We start from the raw sequence: 20,244 nt of genomic DNA, 5'->3' as shown, positions 1-20,244 counted from the left end.
CTAGTCCAATAGATCTATTACTCTGTGGAGTAATTCTCTTAGCATCTTCTATATGATGTTTTAAAATCAAGTGGTAGGATGGGTTCAGAAGATGATGCTGGTATGCAGCTGGGGTGCCCCATGCCCTTGGTGCAGAATACATGAGAAAGTAGGACACTGAGTCACTGCTGTGCCATTCACTCAGGAAGAGTGAAAAAGAAGGCAGAAAGAGAACTGGAAGAACTCAACAGGCTTAAGCTTCAGTAACATGAGGCAGCAGCCCACTGACAAGAAACAACGCCAGCAGAGATGGTATCCCTGAGGTAGGGTGCACTGCTCTTAGTACTTCAGCCTCTTGATATGAATGAAAATATTCTAATTAATAATTGGAAGATTATTGTGGTAGATAGAGTGCTGCTTACATTGCCCTTCAAGAAAGAATTTGCTACCCAGCTGCAAAGAGCAGGGTTAGGGCAGTCTGAGGCTATAAATGCCTTCAGCTCTCCAGCCGTAGTCCCCTCTTCTCACCTCTTCTCATCACTAGCCAGCAACAAGGACCTAGCTATTTTCAGGAATGTCTGACGCGTCTAATGCGCCCTCTTTGCTCTGGAGCTTCTGCTAGGCTGGCAAAGACTTTCAGCTCTGCATGGTGGTCTGAGGCTCCCTGTCCTCTCCTACTTCCTTATTTCTCTTCCACAGATGTTACTTTTTAGTAAACCAGGTTACTCCTAACTCCACCACGGTGTCCATCCCCAGAGAACCCAGCCTGCAACGAGTGTTTTTCAATTTGTTATCAAACATACCGAATTAGCCTCTGCAATAAATTTTTTGTGAAGGAACAGTATGAGTTAGAACCATAAAACTTAGATGTAAGTGGAGACCATCTTTCTCTCTTCAGTCTGTAGACGTCCTAGCCCATCCCCAGGTCATGCTTTTTCTGGGCTCTAGAGTTGTTCATTTGGTTGGCAGCAGCTTTTTCTGGGCTCTAGAGTTGTTCATTTGGCTTACAGCAGCCAGCTGAGACCCTGGTCCTTATTCTCAAGTCCACAGTCAGATTTTCTCAGATAAACCTCTTTGCTTGTGATGTTTTCCCATAATCTGTGGACAGCTCTCTGGGTCTTAGACTCTTTTCTGTGTTCTTGTCTACAGCTCATGGGCATATTCATGTTTATATTCTTCTAGCAGGATAGTGCTTGCATGGGTTCATATTAAAATATTCCATAGGGAGCTGACTTATTTTTACATCTTCTGATTCTCTTTTAGTATAATAGAGCTTAAAAAATAACCTCGTTTTTACCCTTCCTTCCTTTTGTGTATTATTAATCCAAAACACACGTTGGTATATATTGCAAGGTAAAGACTTACTTTGATTTTTTCCCCCCCTAAGGACTCATTTACTTGCCTCTGAACAATTTATAGATTGATTGATCCTGCCTGGTGTTTGATGTCTGGCTGACAAAGGTTATGGGTTCTTCCAGCAACAGATAATGTCGAGTTCACTTAATTTAATACTGAAGTCACTATTAGGTGGCATCATTTTTCTTATATTTTCCAGCATCTTTAACTTTTTCTAACTGGTTATACATAAATAGTTACAAGTATTTTTAATCTTTTTTTTTTAAGGTTTTATTTATTCATGAGAGACAGAGAGAGAGAGAGAGAGAGAGAGAGAGAGTCAGAGACACAGGCAGAGGGAGAAGCAGGCTCCATGCAGGAAGCCTGATGTGGGACTCGATCCTGGGACTCCAGGATCACACCCTGGGCCAAAGGCAGGTGCTAAACTGCTGAGCCACCCAGGGATCCCCTATTTTTAATCTTTAAAACAAATAAATGTTCAGACACTTGACACATCCAGAATTCTTCTTTGACCTGTATCCACTTGTCTCCAGTGTCTGCTCTTCCTTCTTCATCTTTATTGCCTTTGTAGAAAGAACTTCCATGCACCAGTGTCTCTAAGGTTTCATTTCATCTCATTTTAAGGTCTCTCAGAGGGATCTTATATACACATATCTTCAACTGCTACCTATATCCTGTTAACCATCCAAATCCTTCTTCTGCCCTGCAGACCCATATATCTAATTGCTTAGGACATCTCTTCTAAGAAGCCCTTTGACACTTCCAATTCCAGGATATCCAGAACCAAACTGGCATGCTTCAGCTCTGGGATTCATTCTGGATTTGATATCTTAGATAAGAGTATTACCATCGACTGAGCCATTGGGGAGTTATTCTTAAGTCCTCCAGTCACCGCAACTGCTCTGTCAGACCATCATCTTGAGAGTTTTACCTCTTAAATATCTCTCTTATATGCTTACCCTCTTTATTTTGCTGACCTTGTTTAGGCTACTTCAATCCTTCTGTGAAAAGCTACCAATGTCTCTTCATTGATATCTCTGCCTCTCTTCTCAGCCATCTTAAATTCTCTTCCAGCTGGAACCTGTTCAGTGACTGCACAGTGCTCCATGAGGTCATGGAGGGACTGCCTCTCCAGTCCCTTCTACCCTCCTCACCTACCTGCCAGCCAAGTGGGCCTTCTTGCTGCTGCTGTTACTTTCAGGTATCAACCTGTCTTTGCCTCTTGGCCTTCACACATGCTGTTGTTTCTGTTCCTGTTCTCTACTAGACTAATATAATTAATCCTGTAAGCCTCCACTCAAGTGTCCTTTTCCCCGGAAAGAGAGAAGCATTCCTTGAAGTTTCTACTGAGATGAGGTGCTTTCCCCCTCACCTCCATAGCTCCCTCAGACAAACTTCTGTCAGACCTTTTTTTTTCTTCTCCTGAATGATGCTTTATTTCTTGCCCACTAATCATATCATGCTTAGAAGAACAAGTATTTTATGAATATTTATTTTATTTCTACATTTCAAGCGCCAAGCTTGGTATCAAGTGTGTAAATATTTTTCACTAAATGAGGTTTGATAATGAATGTGTCCATTTTGTGTATAAGTGTGTTTGAGCATATGTCAGCATTAAAACATAGTAAAACAAGATGTAAGATACTCTTTAGTGTTATGTGCTCATGAGATACCAAGCAAACATGTTCTAGAGGAAGTCAGAAGTGGAAAGGTAGGTGAGAACTCCTGTTAGTGATTGTCCGCATGAGATCAGCCACATACTGCTTTTAACCTATATAGTCAGAAATAGTTTTCAATGTAGTTTGTATAGCATTTTCATCTGTATAGTTGGGTGGTGTGAAGAATTTATAAGAAATACTGTAACTAAATGCATTTATATTTTCTTACCTATGTCAGATCTTAAAAAATTAGTTCTTTCAAATTATACAGCTTTTATATTTTTGTTTGGGTTTTCTTTACTAAGTTCAGGGTTAAAAAAAATGCCCACACATTTTAATGTATTTTAATGTAAATATTGTTGTTAAGTCAATGACCTGTAAGGAAAGATGAGGTATATTTTATGCTAATGTGAACAAAGGACCATGGTAAAGACTAGGATACCTGTAAAACTCAAAACAGTTTTACAAGTAAAAAGCATGCATAATTCTTCAACTGAGTGTTTATTTGAGTACATGCTATGTGCCAGCGGTGCTCTAGGTACTGGGGATACTTCAGAGAAAAGACAGGAGTGTTCTTGTTCTCCTGGGGTTTACACCTTTGGGGAGGGATTACCGCCTTCAAATGAGAGAACTTGAAGATTACTTCAGCTAGCGGTGAGGGCGTGGAGATGACAGAACAGGCAGTAGAGAAAGCATCAGAGCAGTGGTGAGGTGGTGCCCAGAAAGGCCTCTGTGGGGAGGGGGCACTAGCAGTGAGAGCTGGATGGTGAAGTGGCACCGTCATACAAGACTGTGGATGGATTCTGCCAATCCATGAGCATGGAATATTTTTCCATCTCTTTGTGTCTTCCTCAATTTCTTTCAGAAGTGTTCTATAGATTTTAGGGTATAGATCCTTTACCTCTTTGGTTAGGTTTATTCCTAGGTATCTTATGCTTTGGGGTGCAACTGTAAATAGGATTTGACTCCTTAATTTCTCTTTCTTCAGTCTCATTTTTAGTGTATAGAAATGCCACTGACTTCTGGGCATTGATTTTGTATCCTGCCACACTGCCAAATTGCTGTATGAGTTCTAGCAATCTTGGGGTGGAGGCTTTCGGGTTTTCTATGTAGAGTATCATGTCATCAGCGAAGGGGGAGAGTTTGACTTCTTCTTTGCCAATTTGAATGCCTTTAATTTCTTTTTGTTGTCTGTTTGCTGAGGCTAGGACTTCCAGTACTATGTTGAATAGCAGTGGTGAGAGTGGACATCCCTGTCTTGTTCCTGATCTTAGGGGAAAGGCTCCCAGTGTTTCCCCATTGAGAATGATATTTGCTGTGGGCTTTTCATAGATGGCTTTTAAGATGTTGAGGAATGATCCCTCTATCCCTACACTCTGAAGAGTTGGATTGGCAGAATTAATATTGTGAAAATGTCAATGTTACCCAGGGCAATTTACACGTTTAATGCAATCCCTATCAAAATACCATGGACTTTCTTCAGAGAGTTAGAACAAATTATTTTAAGATTTGTGTGGAATCAGCAAAGACCTCAAATAGCCAGGGGACTTTTAAAAAAGAAAACCATAGCTGGGGGCATCACAATGCCAGATTTCAGGTTGTACTACAAAGCTGTGGTCATCAAGACAGTGTGGTACTGGCACAAAAACAGACACATAGATCAATGGAACAGAATAGAGAACCCAGAAGTGGACCCTCAACTTGATGGTCAACTAATATTGGACAAAGCAGGAAAGACTATCCACTGGAAGAAAGACAGTCTCTTCAATAAATGGTGCTGGGAAAATTGGACATCCACATGCAGAAGAATGAAACTGGACCACTCTCTTTCACCATACACAAAGATAAACTCAAAATGGATGAGAGATCTAAATGTGAGACAAGAGTCCATCAAAATCATAGAAGAGAACACAGGCAACACCCTCTTTGAACTCGGCCACAGTAACTTCTTGCAAGATACATCCACAAAGGCAAAAGAAACAAAAGCAAAAATGAACTATTGGGACTTCATCAAGATAAGAAGCTTTTGCACAGCAAAGGATACAGTCAACAAAACTAAAAGACAACCTCCAGAAAGGGAGAAGATATTTGCAAATGACATATCAGATAAAGGGCTAGTTTCCAAAATCTATAAAGAACTTATTAAACTCAACAGCAAAGAAACAATCCAATCATGAAATGGGCAAAAGACATGAAGAGAAATCTCACAGAGGAAGACATGGACATGGCCAACATGCACATGAGAAAATGCTCCGCATCACTTGCCATCAGGGAAATACAAATCCAAACCACAATGAGATACCACCTCACCCCAGTGAGAATGGGGAAAATTAACAAGGCAGGAAACAACAAATGTTGGAGAGGATGCGGAGAAAAGGGAACCCTCTTACACTGTTGGTGGGAATGTGAACTGGTGCAGCCACTCTGGAAAACTGTGTGGAGGTTCCTCAAAGAGTTAAAAATAGACCTGCCCTACGACCCAGCAATTGCACTGTTGGGGATTTACCCCAAAGATTCAGATGCAATGAAACGTCGGGACACCTGCACCCCGATGTTTCTATCAGCAATGGCCACAATAGCCAAACTGTGGAAGGAGCCTCGGTGTCCATCGAAAGATGAATGGATAAAGAAGATGTGGTCTATGTAGACAATGGAATATTACTCAGCCATTAGAAACGACAAATACCCACCATTTGCTTCAACGTGGATGGAACTGGAGGGTATTATGCTGAGTGAAATAAGTCAATCGGAGAAGGACAAACAGTGTATGTTCTCATTCATTTGGGGAATATGAATAATAGTGAAAGGGAATATAAAGGAAGGGAAAAGAAATGTTGGGAAATATCAGGAAGGGAGACAGAACATAAAGACTCCTAACTCGGGGAAACTAACTAGGGGTGGTGGAAGGGGAGGAGGGCGGGGGGTGGGGGTGAATGGGTGACGGGCACTGAGGGGGGCACTTGACGGGATGAGCACTGGGTTTTATTTTGTATGTTGGCAAATTGAAAACCAATAAAAAATAAATTTATTATTAAAAAAAAGTCTGTGGGTGGAAAAACATCTAGACCCTTCAAGGAGTATGTGCCATTTAAAGTCACCCATATTTGACGAAGTTTACCTGTTGTGCCTTTTCTCAGTAGACATTCTTACATGTTCATTATTATCAAATGAGAGCAAACGAAGTAATATATATGTTAACTGACCCAGTTGGGAGGTTAAGACAAGAAAATTCAATGAAATAAAACAAAACCTCAGGCTGGCTCAGATGGAGGAGGCAGTTTATTAGTTACCTGGAAATATACTTATTCAGGGGCTCTGGATATAAATTTTTTACCTTCATCTTTCAAAATATTAGAATACTAGCATGAGGATTTTTCATGGTAAAATAGTGATGTGTTATCCAATACCAAGAAATATATTTTGATACTTTTTGGATTTCCGTATTTCTTAAAACGGTGGCTGCAGATAAAGTACAAAGAATCTTATGACCCAAGAGTAATGTGCCAAAACTTAGTTTAGAATGGGGAAAGAAAAGAAAAAGGTCATTAGGTTTTTTTCTTTTTTTTTTTTAATTTTTTTAAAAAATTTATTTATGTTAGTCACACAGAGAGAGAGAGAGGGGCAGAGACACAGGCAGAGGGAGAAGCAGGCTCCATGCACCGGGAGCCCGATGTGGGACTCGATCCCGGGTCTCCAGGATCGCGCCCTGGGCCAAAGGCAGGCGCCAAACCGCTGCGCCACCCAGGGATCCCAGGTTTTTTTTCTTTAAAGCTGCTTTAATAGCCAAATACTCTTGTATATCATAAATTCATTATTGTGTCTTCCACTGTGTGTTTGGGGGGAAGGGGATGAATTCCTAACTGGGATCCTAAACTTATTTTTAGTTGTTAATTTCAAGAAATTCTTGGCAGTAATTTCATTTTATTATTTCACTGTATGTTCATGGTCTTATCCTCTTTGTTGTTCATCTTTTCCTCCCAACTCTGGCCTTTGTCCAGAGACTAATAATGATGATATTGGAGAGGGTAAGTGGAAGGTGGAAAAGCAGAAACCTGGGGAATCTGGCATTTGAGAAATTACTCTTTTAATATGAACTTAAGCAATGGTTATGATTTAATTAACGATAAAATTATCATTTTAGGTTTTTTTCCTCCTCCTTTTTCTTGTTTTCCTTTGGGAGGAATTAAACTTAGGACAGTGATCCCTTTAAGGCACTCAGGGAAGGAAGGTTGCTTGGGGCAAGTAAAAGACTGTCCCATGGGCTACAGGGTCAAGTGTGCTACTTATGTTATTACAAATAGTTTCTTTTCTGAAATATATATATATACACACACACATATATATATGTATATATACACACACATATATAGTATTAATTATTATGAAATGTGTAGATAATTTTCTCTTTATATCTTACCAAATTTTAAATTTGTTTTATAGAAAATACTGCAATTTCTACCTGAACGAATTTTCTTTCGATGGCATTACCAGAGTATAGGTAAGAACAATTTAAAGATTTCTAAAGTGATACAGATTTTTTCCAGCTGAATTTTCAGTAAGGTTTAATATAATTAGCACCATTGAGAAATGGTAACAAGGATATGCTAGGTAAAAGTAAGACAAGTCCAACCTGGACTTTGGAGGAAAATATAATATCTATCCTTGCTGTACAAGTACTACTTACAGAGATTGGTTCCTAGACCAGCAGCATCAGCTTCACCAGAGCTTATTAGAAGATGCAGAATGTGAGGCCCCAGCCAGAACTACCAAATCACAGTCTGCATTTTTAACAAGGACCCCAGGGGATTCCTGTGCACAAAAATTGAGAAACACTTGATCTGGAGTATTTTTCTTAAGTAACTTCATTTTTTCTTACAAAAATATCTTGTTCTTCAAGACTTTATCACTGATTCAGTTATTCTGTTTGAGTGCATTAGGGTGTGGCAGCAGGAGGGAACTTGAGGTATAGCGAAGTTACCATGACTGCCCTTTCTGTGCCACTCTTGACATCGAACAATGTTTCCTCTCAATTTATTTTTTTATTTTTATTTATTTATTTTAAAGATTTTATTTATTTATTAGAGAGTAAGAGAGAGAGAGAGAGAGCGCACTCACAGAGGGAGAAGGTGAGGGAGAAGCAGACTTCCCACTGACCAGGAAGCCCCATGTGGGGCTCAATCCCAGAACTCTGAGATCATGACCTGAGCTTATAGCAGCAGATGCTTAACTGACTGAGCCACCCAGGTGCCCCTCCTCTCAATTTAATATTCATGGCACAACCAATGTAATTTGTGGTATCAACTGTGAATCCTTTCTGTTTAAAGCATGTCTGATTTGGTCCTTCCACCTTAGACAACTGACAGTTCTCCCATTTTTCCTTCTTGCCAAATGATCATATTTGAGGAGAGCATAACTTCATAATGGAATTTTAACTCTCTGATCATTCATTCATTCAAATACTTATTGAGGGAGACACAAAGTTCTGGAGCAGAAACAAAGAATAACTCACCATTCTTGTATAAGCTGATTGCTGGGCTGGGGGATAGCTGAGAAAAATATAATTACACTATGAAAAGTGTAACGGTAGCAACAAATAAAAGCTGAATAATTCTATTGACAGGGCTTGACAAGATATCAAGACAGATAATCTCTACCTGAGCCTTGAAATAGAAGTGTGGAAAGGGTTTTCTAGATGGAAGATCAGTATGTGAAAGACCTGGGACCTGAAAGAACATGACATATTTGATGGATATTTCAAAATTTAGAATCCCAAATTTAATTTATTTTTTTTTATTTTTTTTTTATTTTTTTTTTTCCAAATTTAATTTAGTACTGTTTATATGAAAAATATAACTGACCCTTCTATAAACTGAACTTTGAGTAAGTATGTGTAATAAGTACATACATCTGCTGAACTGAATGATTAAATCATTACTTAAAGGTAGATGACCATGGGGTCTTTAAATCTTTCAAACACATAAAGAAGGTTTTCCTTTAAATTATAGAGTTAATGATAGCATTTCTGTTAATTGATACTTCGACCATGTGTATTTAGAGTAAAAATTTAAAAATCAAATGATAAGTATAATCCGAAGAGGAATCGTAGGGATTTGTAATGCTTCATGGTATAGCAGAAATGGATGAAAATGATAAATAATTGCGTGTGGTATTTTTTATTTATGCTAGATATAATCCATTTTGTTTATGCCATATGTATGAAAACGATACTCCTTTTCTACAGAGAGTACTTTAAGATGTCTGAAGATTGGCACCCTCAGCTTGAATAAACTTACTAGAACTGGGTATAGAAATTCATTTGCCGTTTGTATTATGAAATTTATGCATCTAGTAGGTGTACGGTATTACCTTAATTCTGGCTACTGTTACCACATGGACTGGTTAAGATTGCAGGTACAAGTAACTTTTTAACAAGTTTAATAGTGTCTGACCAAGAACAGTGACTCTTGGATTGGGGTTGCAGAGTACTAGTCCCCTGAGCCAGCATAAGAGCAGGTGCTGTTTATCTAGTGTGTAAAATAAACTGCTTTATCTAGTATAGAATAAACTGACTCTATAACACAGAATGAATCATGTTTCATTTTGCTGAAGTATGAGCATTTGCATATAAAATCATCCTTATTATTGATGCTTATATACTTAATACTTGAATCAAACAGGCTGTTTTCAGATAAATGTATTTTTTCATGATATATCAAACTGGGTGGAAGTTGGTGGTTAGACAGATCCACATCCCTTTATGATGATCTTCAGGCTAAATGTACTTTGGAATCAGAATTTTTCAGATTTTATTTTTTATTTTATTTTATTTTTTAAAAGATTTTATTTATTTATGAGAGAGAGAGAGAGGGAGGCAGAGACACAGGCAGAGGGAGAAGCAGGCTCCATGCAGGGAGCCCAACATTGGACTCAATCCCGGGTCTCCAGAATCACAGCCTGAGCTGAAGGCGGCACTAAACCGCTGAGCCACCCGGGCTGCCCTTTCAGATTTTAGAATGGCACTGTGGTGTGTTGATGTTCAGCAAACATTAATACAGTGTTGATGTCTGTATATAACACCCAGGAGACTGGACAGTACCCTGTAACCAAGAGAATTCTTATATAAGAATTATATAAGAGATGTATTATCTCTTAGGCTGAGATATGAATATTCATCATCAGTAGAATAACTAAATCCAACAATCTCAGATTAGTCGGGGCCTGCCAACCACGTGCGTTCAGATTCAGATCAGGTCCTGTCCACTAGTAAATTATGCACAATAAGCTTTAGTTTTCATAGCTTTTTGGATTTGGAAATTGCCAGTAGTGGATTATGGATTTGTAACTACACGTTTTCTTAACAGACCTCATTCTTAACAGACCTCATTATTCTCAGTTTATTGGATTTGTTAAAATGGTTACCATTTGTCACTCAAGGTCTTGACCAAGTTAGTTACAAAAACTAAGAAACTATAAGGAAACACCAGATTTAAAGGGAAAAGAATGTGCCTTAAATATTTCCATAGCATCAGTGTTGTCTTGATTTCTGCAAAACCCCTTGAGGCTAGGACAAGAAGCTTATCAATAGTTGGTGTCAGGCATTCTAGGTACCTAATATTCCTTATTTTAGCTGTTTTATAACCTGTATATATAATAATATTTTGTATCTAAAATGAAGAATACTACTGTATAAACTTCTTAATAAAATGTTATTGTGGCTAGTAGTGGCCAAAGTACTGGGTCCGAGCCTTGAAGCTGGATTTACACAGCACTGATTGGGTATGCTTCCTGCCCCACACTACAAATAATGCCCCTTAGTGTATAGAAACCTAAAATAAGAGCAACTCCTATATTCTGCAAGTCTTAAAAAAGTTCTCAACCATCTCTAGATGCCAGGTTTTATACAGAGAAAGAAGAAATTAATTTGAAATATCAACTGCCACAATGTTTGAAGTCTGTATATTATCTGCCATCTTGTTTTGTCAGTAGCAAAGAGAGAGGTTCGGTTTCTCTCAAAGCTGGTTTTGGAGGGAGTTAATACTCTGTAAGTTTCTCTTTGCTTAAGGATTTTATGGCTGGTTCCTTGCTATATATAAGCCATTGAATGAGGAAGCCTATATGAACTCTACGTTTTGTAATGTGAAATGAACACCATCCATTATTCCAGGCATCTAGAGATACTGCCTCAAGTGAGGGTTAGAGAGTAAAAAGATTAGGGAAGTGGCAACAAAATACTCACCAACTCACCAACTGTGATATATGCCAACCTGCTACTCAATTGTAAATTCCCATTATTAATTACAAATGGGAAGATTTTTCCTAAAGTCAGTTTTAGACCAATAAATCATGGTAGATAGGGTGGCCACTTGAAGCTTTATTTCTGTAATAATGAGAGCCGACAGGATGCGAGGAGATGACAAAGAATGGCACATCAGTAAACCAAGGATATTTGCTGCAGGGGCAGGCTGTGGCCCTTTTCCTTGTGCCCATGCATTATCAGTACAGAACTCAAGTTATCTGTGTTCACTTTAAGAGGGTTTACTGCTCATGAGCTTCTAGGGAGCAGATTTCCTGTTCCATTCAGTGTATAGGGCTGTGCCTATATGCAATAAATGTTTGTTGAGTGAGTGGAAGGTTTTATTTTGTACTAGAGATGTTTTATATCAAAAGTGTTCAAAATAAATAGCCCTTGGACTTAAAGGAGTGGGCTCAAGTGGTGGAAAATTCACACAGTACCACATATGTGTTTTTTTGTATGAGTCATTATTAATCTAGTTTGCTCAACCAGCTTCTTACAGATGATATAAGAAACAATGCCTTATTAAACTACAGATTGGTTTATGACTTTTTAAGAGTATCCCTTGCTTTATGCCTTGGGCTACCCTGTGTCCTGACAGTGCTTGGGATGTGAACACAACCTCCAAGCAGCCTTATTTCTCAAAGTTTCTACAGCTCATTGAGCTCTAACTACTCCTTGGGACCCCGAGCCTGATAGCCTTCTCTGGGTCCCTCATAGTCAGGACACCACAGCTTTCTCTACCCGAGGAAACAAGGTCTCCTGTGCACCTTACACTAGGACTCCCTCAGAGGTGCATTGCAGCCAGGCTAAGCTGCAAGGTCCCTACCCTGCATGCCTTTGTGTCCACCAGGGGATGGCTGAGCCTAATTCCCCTTTGGCCCATTTTGTGTCTTCCCAGGCTCCTCTCTGGGGTGCTTTCATCATCATTGCCCTGCATTTCTAGCCCTCCTTCCCACTTTGTACTCAGCCCTCTAGAAATCCTCTTAGAGGGTTAAGCCACAGCCCTAGAGCCTCAGCCTCTTGGTGTCACCTCTTGGTGGCTTTTCTCTCAGGTTTCTTTGTCTCTCTCAAGGCTGTGGGAATGAAATCATGGTCTTTCTTTTCTCCAAGGCCCATTCCAAACCTCCTCCACACCCCCTCTGTGGAAACCTCTCCCTTGACTATGCCTTGTCCCTTGTTGCCACCATGTCTTCTGATCTCCAGCTTACCTTCCCCCCCCCCCTTTTTTTAAAAAAGCTATCTCCCAGTTCTTTCCCTTCATGCCAAGTTACCCATTACCTCCTCGATCCCTCACCCTCTGTGGCTTCCTGACTCTGTACACTTGTCATCATGCAGACCTGAATCTGAGCACACCTCTGTCTTCCTGATCTTTCTTTCACTTAGTCACTTCAGGCCATATGCTCTGTTTCTTCTTTTTAAAAAAGCAGCTCTTTGGGGGGATTATAATTGACATACAATAAACTATTTGTAGATAATGTTAGTTTTGAGAAGTTTCGATATAGGTAGTATACTTGTGAAATCATTACTACAATCAAGATAATGAACATAGCCATCATCCCCAAAGGTTTCCTCGTGCCCTTCTCCCACCCCTTTACCCGGTCCCGAGGTAACTGCTCATCTACTTTTTGGTCATTATAGATTAATTTGATTTTCTGGAATCTTAAAGAAGTAGAATCATGCAGTGTGTACTCTTTGTTTGGCTTCTTTCACTCAATACAATTATTTTGAGATTCTTCTGTGTTGATGCATATATTAATAGTTTATTTCTGAGTAGTATGATATTCCATTGTATAGATATATCATAGTTTGTGTATCCAATCACTTACTGATGGGCATTTGGGCTGTTTTTGGATTTGGATATAAATATTATTTGGATATAGTATTTGGATATAAATGAAGCTTCTTTAAACAAGCCTTTATGTGCACATGTGCTTTCCTCTCTCTTGAGAATGGAATGGCTAAATAATATAAAGTTATATGTTTAACTGCAGACTACTTCCCATAGTGGTTGACATTCTTACCAACAGTATGAGACTTGTAGTCCCTTTACATTCTCATTGACACTTAGTATGATCAGTCCTTTTATTTTAATGGAAGTGATATCTTATTGTGGTTTTAATTTGCATTTCTCTAGTGACTAATGATCTCGAGCATCTTTCATGTGCTATTTGCCATCTGTATGTCTTTGGCAGTGTATATGTTTGAATTGATTGACCATTTTTTTGGATTGATTTGTCTTCTCAACATTGAATTTTAAAAGTTCTGTACATATTCCAGATTTAAGTGCCTTATCAGATATGTGACTTGGGAATATTTTCTCCCCATCTCTAACTTGTCTTTTTATTCCCTTAGTTATGTCCTTCAAAGAGTAAAAAAAGTTTTTAATTTTGATGAAGTCCAGTTTATCAATTTTTCTCTTATGGATTGTTCTTTTGGTGTCCTAAGGAATCTTTGCCTAACCCAAGATCACAAAGATCTTCTATGTTTTCATCTAGAAATTCTGTAATTAATATGTTTCACATTTAGGTCCCTGATTCCTTTTGAGATTAATTTCAAATTCCTCCAGGAACTCCTTCTCCTGTGTTCTTATTATAGACACTGTAGTGCCCGAAAGTTCTGTGTTCCTGTTCCACTGGCAGTTTTCAGTGCATCTTGCACATCAGCACCCCAAAGGGTATTTCTCTGTGTTCTTGTACCTTCCCTGGTGTGGTATCCTGCCTTTGCTTATTAATTGGTTTGACGCATGATATACAGAGACAGTTTTTAAAAAATTAAAACTAAGTAAGAATCCATTTTATAATAGTTAGGTTAGAATTATCTTTGTGAACTAGTGGCCTTAAAAAGATATCTACAAGATTGTTATTTTGTCAGGAGAAATGGTCAAGCATTGCAGTTCTCACAATTGAAAAAGGAGATAAGCAAAGAAGATTTTGAAAATCTTGCTGAATTTGTTCCATTAAAGCTAGGAAAGTGAAATTATGATATATTCTGTGTTATAAAACAAAATATTTAAACTAATGATGAGCTTTATACTTTTTGATTGTTCAGTATTGAGCTTTTTGTTTTTTGCAATAGTTTTTCAATGCTTAAGTGTTCTGGAAAAAAATTAACCATTAAAAATACACAAAAGCATATCTAGAGTGGTATACATTTTTCCTTTTACCATAGGCTCCAGTACGCCTCAGCTGAACACTGGTACTTACTGACCAGTAATGTTCATCATGGATTTTTTGCATTAATTGCAATAATTGATTTTTAGAAATTAAAAATTAAAATGTATTAAAATATTATTTATTTTGATTAATTAAATTATTTATTTTGATTTATTAATTTTAATAAATTAAAATGTATTAAAATATTATTTATTTTGATTTAGAAATTAAAAATTAAAATGTATTAAAATATTATTTATTTTGATTACTCAGTTTTTGGTGCCCCCTTAAGTCTTGTCTAGACTCCTCTCCTCCTTACTCTTCTCATCCTAAATCCAGTCTTTCTTAAAAGCAGTAAGACTCACATTCAAAGAATATTTGTATTCTAAGAATAACTTGTATTATAAAATACAAGTTAGCGAATAGAAGTTAGAAGTTCATAGAATCAGTCCAACTAATAGATTTTATTTACTCATTTATTCATCTTCTCCTCACATGAATCAATACAGTGACAACCAGTAGGGTTGAAGAGGCACCTAAAAGAGTTAAAGATGAGTATAATCATAGTGTGGGTGGTATTTAAAAGTCCAAGTAAGTATGATACATAGAAACTTTTTGAAATTAAAATGAAAAGTATTTCATTATGGTAGTTACAGTAGCAATATCTTTGTGAACTTAGGACCTTAAGAAATACCTAAAGTGGCCAGGCAATGCTCTCATGTATTTATTACCTATTTTCATATTGAAATACTATGCTATGTGCCCCTACTGTACAAATCTTCTTTATAATGTTCATATTTAAAAAGAGTGACTTAGTAGGCACCTGGGTGGAGTGGCTCCGTGAGTTAAGTGGGTCAGACTCTTGATCTTAGCTCAGGTCTTGATTTTAGGGTTGTGAGGTCAAGCCCCAAGTTTGGGCATGGAGCCTCTTTAAAATAAAATAAGGAATGAATTTAAAAAATTAAAAGAGTGCCTTAGAGAATAATTGATGCCTTATCTTTTAGGGAAAATATGCTTTTCATGTACCAGATACTGTTCTAAGCATTTGTATATATTAACTCATTTAAACTTCATCAATAATCCACTATGGTAGGCACTGTTAGTATCCCATTTAACAGATGAGAAAACTCAGGCATGGTGAGATTAAGTAACTGACTCAGGTTAAACAGTAAGTGCAGAGCCTAGATTTGAATCCTAGCAAGTCTGACTTCTGGCTTGTATCTGCCAAGCTGTACTGCTTCACATGTACAAGAGTTTCTGAATACAACAAGACGGGATAGATCAAATATATATGTACTAGTTTTCTATTGCTCTTCTCACAAATTGCCAGGTTAATTTTTAAAAAATGTCAAGGGCTATTGGCAGAAATGGGTGAGACATTCTGTATGTCTTTTTGTAAAGGCTATCCTTTCTGTAAGTGTTTTTCTTCTCTCTGTGTAGAAATGAGTGGATATAGGCAGCTATGGGTAGATCAGATGTTAAAAGTAAAACTGTGGACCCATTCAAAGAAGAGAAAGGGCTGATAAGCCCCAGTGGTCACACGCAATGACCAGGAGAAAGTGTTTCCAAGAATGTGTTTCAAGATAAAGGATTTCCCAGATGTCTGGGAAGAGAGCTGTGTGTGCAGACTTTATCTCAGATTTCTTGGGAAGTGGAGTGTCTGTTGACCCTGCCAACCACATGAGGTCCTCATGGGCAAATTAAGCCAATATTAAACTGAAGCACACCAGGAGTACCTGGGTGGCTCCAGTGGTTGAGTGTCTGCCTTTGGCTCAGGTCGTGATCCTGGGGTCCTGGAATTGAGTCCTGCATCAGGCTTCCCACAGGGAACCTGCTTCTTCCTCTGCCTATGTCTCTGCCTTTCTGTGTCTTTCATGAATAAAAAAAAAAAAGTATTTTTTAAAAAATAAAAAAATAAAAGTAAACGGAGGCATACCAGACTTTGTCTAAGAATGGATGAACATGGAAGCCAGAGACAGGCCCCAGATTAAGGGGAGGTGTGGGATAAAACACTCCCATGGGAACAGATGCTTGAACCGTGGCTGTGAGAGAGCTTAGCCCAGTATAGGCTGATGATAGACCAAAAATTACTGGATATGGTTTGGTGACAGGAGAAGTAGAGGGAAGAGGGTACTTTGACTTCCCTTACTTATTCACAAACTGTTGGTGATTTAATGCTGTAATGTAGTCATTTCCACTAAGCCCCAGTGTTGAGTGTTATAAATAGCACAGCAGTTAAAAAATTGTATGCATTTAACTAACACGCATGTATCTATATCCACATAAATATGACCTGTGGAAATTTGTTGAGACTAGCCCTATTTCTTGGTGGAACATCTCTTTGAAATACAGTGGTGGAGTAAATGTTATTTGATGTCCAGGTTTTAATTATTGCATAAAACTTCGAATCAGATCTATATAATTTTTTTCCCAGAAAAATTTGGGAGGAAAGGTTCTGTTGCCCAACTTCCAATATATTTTTATTTTTAAAGATTACTTCCTTCTTTGAGGTTAAGATCCCATTTAGAGCCTACATCTGATATTTAGGTGGGGTTGCCAAGCCATCTCCATACTAAGATATGAACATATTTATAGAATGTAGGTAATATATTTCCATCCTCATAAGAGAAACTTTTCTAATTGAAGTGGGCTGCAGCACCAAAGTTTTTGTAGTTGACTGGTGTAGTTCTGAGTAAACTTTGATTCCTTCTCCTTGACAATGACCAAAGTTTCTGCTAGAGGACTTCTTGATGGACTGAACCCCTAAATGTGATTGTCACTGAAAAGAGAGAAACACACTGTCTTGAATATTTGCAAAATATTCTTATAAAAATGTTTTGTGAGTAGTAGTTTTATTTTTACCTTTAGAAATTAGAAAAAATGATATATATTATGCATGATGAGATATTTACACATAATCCACTGTGGGCATATATGTTACTTTAATATCAGTCATTTTGACTCTTTTAAGAGTTTTGAAGAAGTTCATTCATATTTAAAGTACTTTCATCTTAAAGATATCTCTCCTGTTACATTGCTTTGTTTCTGAAGGTCAGTTTTATTTTTTAAAAATTGTATCTTTTGTCATTAGCAAATATTTCCTTTCCAAAACTAATCTTTTAAAATATACATTCTGAGGTTTTCTTGTGTGTGGGTGTAAATTTATATACTTTATTTCTAACTCAGTGTTTTAAACTTCCAGGCTCAACTTTAAAGAAGCTTCTACACACTGGAAATTCTATTAAGGTATTTATTTTAGGTGAATGTGCAATGGCATCTTGCATTGTTCTTAAATTTATTAATGCCATAAAGTGACAAAATTAGGCTATTTTGGGGAAAAAATTTTAAAAACCACTCAACTTTTTATTTTTTATTTTTATTTTATTTATTTATTTTTTTAACTTTTTATTTTTAATTGAAAATTATATGGCGGGACGCCTGGGTGGCTCAGTGCTTGCGCGGCTGCCTTTGGCTCAGGGTGTGATCCTGGGATCTGGGATCAAGTCCTGCATCGGGCTCCTTACAGGGAGCCTGCTTTTCCCTCAGTCTATGTCTGCCTCTCTGTGTGTGTCTCTCATGAATAAATAAAATCTTAAAAAAAATTATATGGCAAATATTGTTAGAATTTTTGTTCTTACATCATAACTTACTGTGATATACATTTTAGATACTATTCAGAGAAAGACCTTGCGATTCAGAGTTTGGAATTCAGATTTCTAATTTTGATTCTGCTGTGTAGTCAGGGAACCATTGCCAAGGCACTAACTGCTCTAGTTTTATCATCAGGAAAGGGAAGGGGTTGAACCAGTTCCTCTCCAAGCTTCAGAGTTAATGTGCTGAATTCTGTTCACCTCAGTAATCTTGTTAAAATTATAGTTGCATCTGAATTATTTTTGCTGGTTTTGAGAACCATTGTTGGGGGAAGAGCAGCAGAGCCTTACTCTTAATATTTTACTTATTTGTTTGCTGCAGATTGATCTTGTACTTCAGGTTACCTTTGGCTTCTTTAAAAATGAACATACCTTTTATGATGATATATAACATTTGATGCTAGATAAGATGACCCTAAAACATAAATGGCAAGAGAAGCCAGCCTGGAATATGTATTTTATGGAAGGTAATTCACTTGTAGCTAATCAAGTTATGTATGTGCTTTTAATAAGTTCCCCATATATTTTTTATTTTATACCAGTCTAAACACTCTTAGCCACTTAAATTTGCTGTTAAGTATCTCTTACATATTGAAAAAGGGAGGTGAGCTATTCCTAGCTTCACAATAGATTCCATATTTTATCCTTCCTATTTTAATATTAATAATCTTACAGTTAAAAATTACCAGGTTGTGACCTCAGGTTTATTACTGGCTATATATATATATATATATATATATTATTATTATTATTATTAACTTAAATATAGTTAACATAAAAAGTTGGAGGCATGATATAATTTTATAGAAACTTTCCTCCTGTTAAATTTAATATAATTTGGTTAGATATACATAGAGCCATGTCATTTTTTTTTTGTCTATTGTGTATTCAGCAGTGCCACCACTTATTTTGCCTGCTTGGGGAGAGGAGGACGGGTGTGAGTGGTCATGAAGGTTTGTGCACAGCAGTGGTGTGTCCATGGGCATGTCTGAGAGTGTGTCCTGGAATCCACTGTTGATAGAGTAGAACTATCTCCAGACAGGGTATCTGTCTTGGTGTGTTTGGCTTCTTTGGGGAGTCAGCTAAGCTTGCTCTTTCCCTACCTTCCCCTCCCTTCCCCTCCTTCCCCTCCCTTCCCCTCTATTCCCCTTCCTTACCCTTCCTTTCCCTCCTTCTATCCCCCTCCTCCTCTACCTCCAACCTCCCTCCTCTCCCTTCTTTTCTCCTCTTCCTTTCCCTTCCCTTCCCTTCTTTTGGCTTTCCTGCAGAGCCTCATGTTTGGCTTAAACCCTTAAGCTTAAGGAATCTGCACCACCTTGGTGTAGTTGAGAGATCAGGCAGTCTCTCAGTTACCTACATTTGGAGCTCACTGTACCTTTCAGCTTCATATGAGAGGTTTTTCATCTCTTTTCCTTATTTTTATTGGTGTTATCTTTTCAGCCATTTAGGAAGATAGAAACAATTGCGTACCTGTGTTTTATGAATTCTAGGAATGGGATGGAGCTGAAAGTACGTGTAGAAGAGGACAAAGGGCCCGTCTGCCTGTATTGATGTATCCTACCAAGTAGTGCTGGTCGTTCAGAGCACAGGGAAGCTGTTGGAGAGAGCCTCGTAGGGACATAAGGCAGGGAAGCTGGAGAGCTACCCTGTCCCATTGAGCCAGGTCTTCAAGGTCTGATTTAGTTCTAAGATTTTTCAGGAACATTACATTCATTATACATGTGCATATTGTAGAGACATGACAAAAACTCTATTCAAAGCACAGTGTAAATCTGGAGAAAGATGATCTTTGTATTATTTTTGTGGATAATTGACTATTAATGTTATGGGTACTGTTGTAACTCATTTAACCCTGTACCAGTACCTTGTGGTACATTTTGTTATCATCCCTATTTTACAGAGGGGGAGACTAATGCATAGAGAAGTTAAGTGGTTCTCCACTGGCCATAGCTAAGCCATCAAGTAGTAGAACTTGCATTCTAACCCAGTCACTGAGGCTCCAGCCCCCAGCTCTTAACCTTTGTGCTTATTGCAGCATGCCTGCTTATTTGTCACTAAAGGGACCTGGTGTAGTAATTTAACAGTACCTTTAACTTCTAGTTTTACTTTCTCAGAACCGATTCTGCATTGCAGTACATCTCTGTGTAAACATG

The 20,244-nt window shown here is 37.9% G+C and overlaps 1 protein-coding gene across 9 annotated transcripts in view; it reads left to right on the top strand.

The window, feature by feature from the left end:
• The window catches only part of RALGAPA2 (Ral GTPase activating protein catalytic subunit alpha 2), a 320,348-nt gene that overhangs the window by 48,934 nt on the left and 251,170 nt on the right, over positions 1-20,244 (top strand). For 8 of the 9 annotated variants that reach the window (XR_011996989.1, XR_011996990.1, XM_072736512.1 and 5 more), the window contains exons 4-5: positions 7,434-7,491; positions 17,644-17,687. Coding sequence is in view for 7 of the 9 variants with exons in the window: in XM_072736512.1 (XP_072592613.1) it covers positions 7,434-7,491; positions 17,644-17,687 (102 nt within the window). In the remaining 2 variants the exon portion in view is untranslated. Of the gene's footprint in view, positions 1-2,409; positions 2,537-7,433; positions 7,492-17,643; positions 17,688-20,244 lie in introns of all 9 variants that reach the window. The other variant, XM_072736517.1, reaches the window with a different exon arrangement.

This window comes from Vulpes vulpes, chromosome 14 (assembly GCF_048418805.1).
Source record: "Vulpes vulpes isolate BD-2025 chromosome 14, VulVul3, whole genome shotgun sequence".
NCBI classification, from domain to species: Eukaryota; Metazoa; Chordata; class Mammalia; order Carnivora; family Canidae; genus Vulpes; species Vulpes vulpes.
The sequence above is the reverse complement of the archived record's forward strand: the minus strand, read 5'-3'. Positions and strand labels throughout refer to the sequence as shown.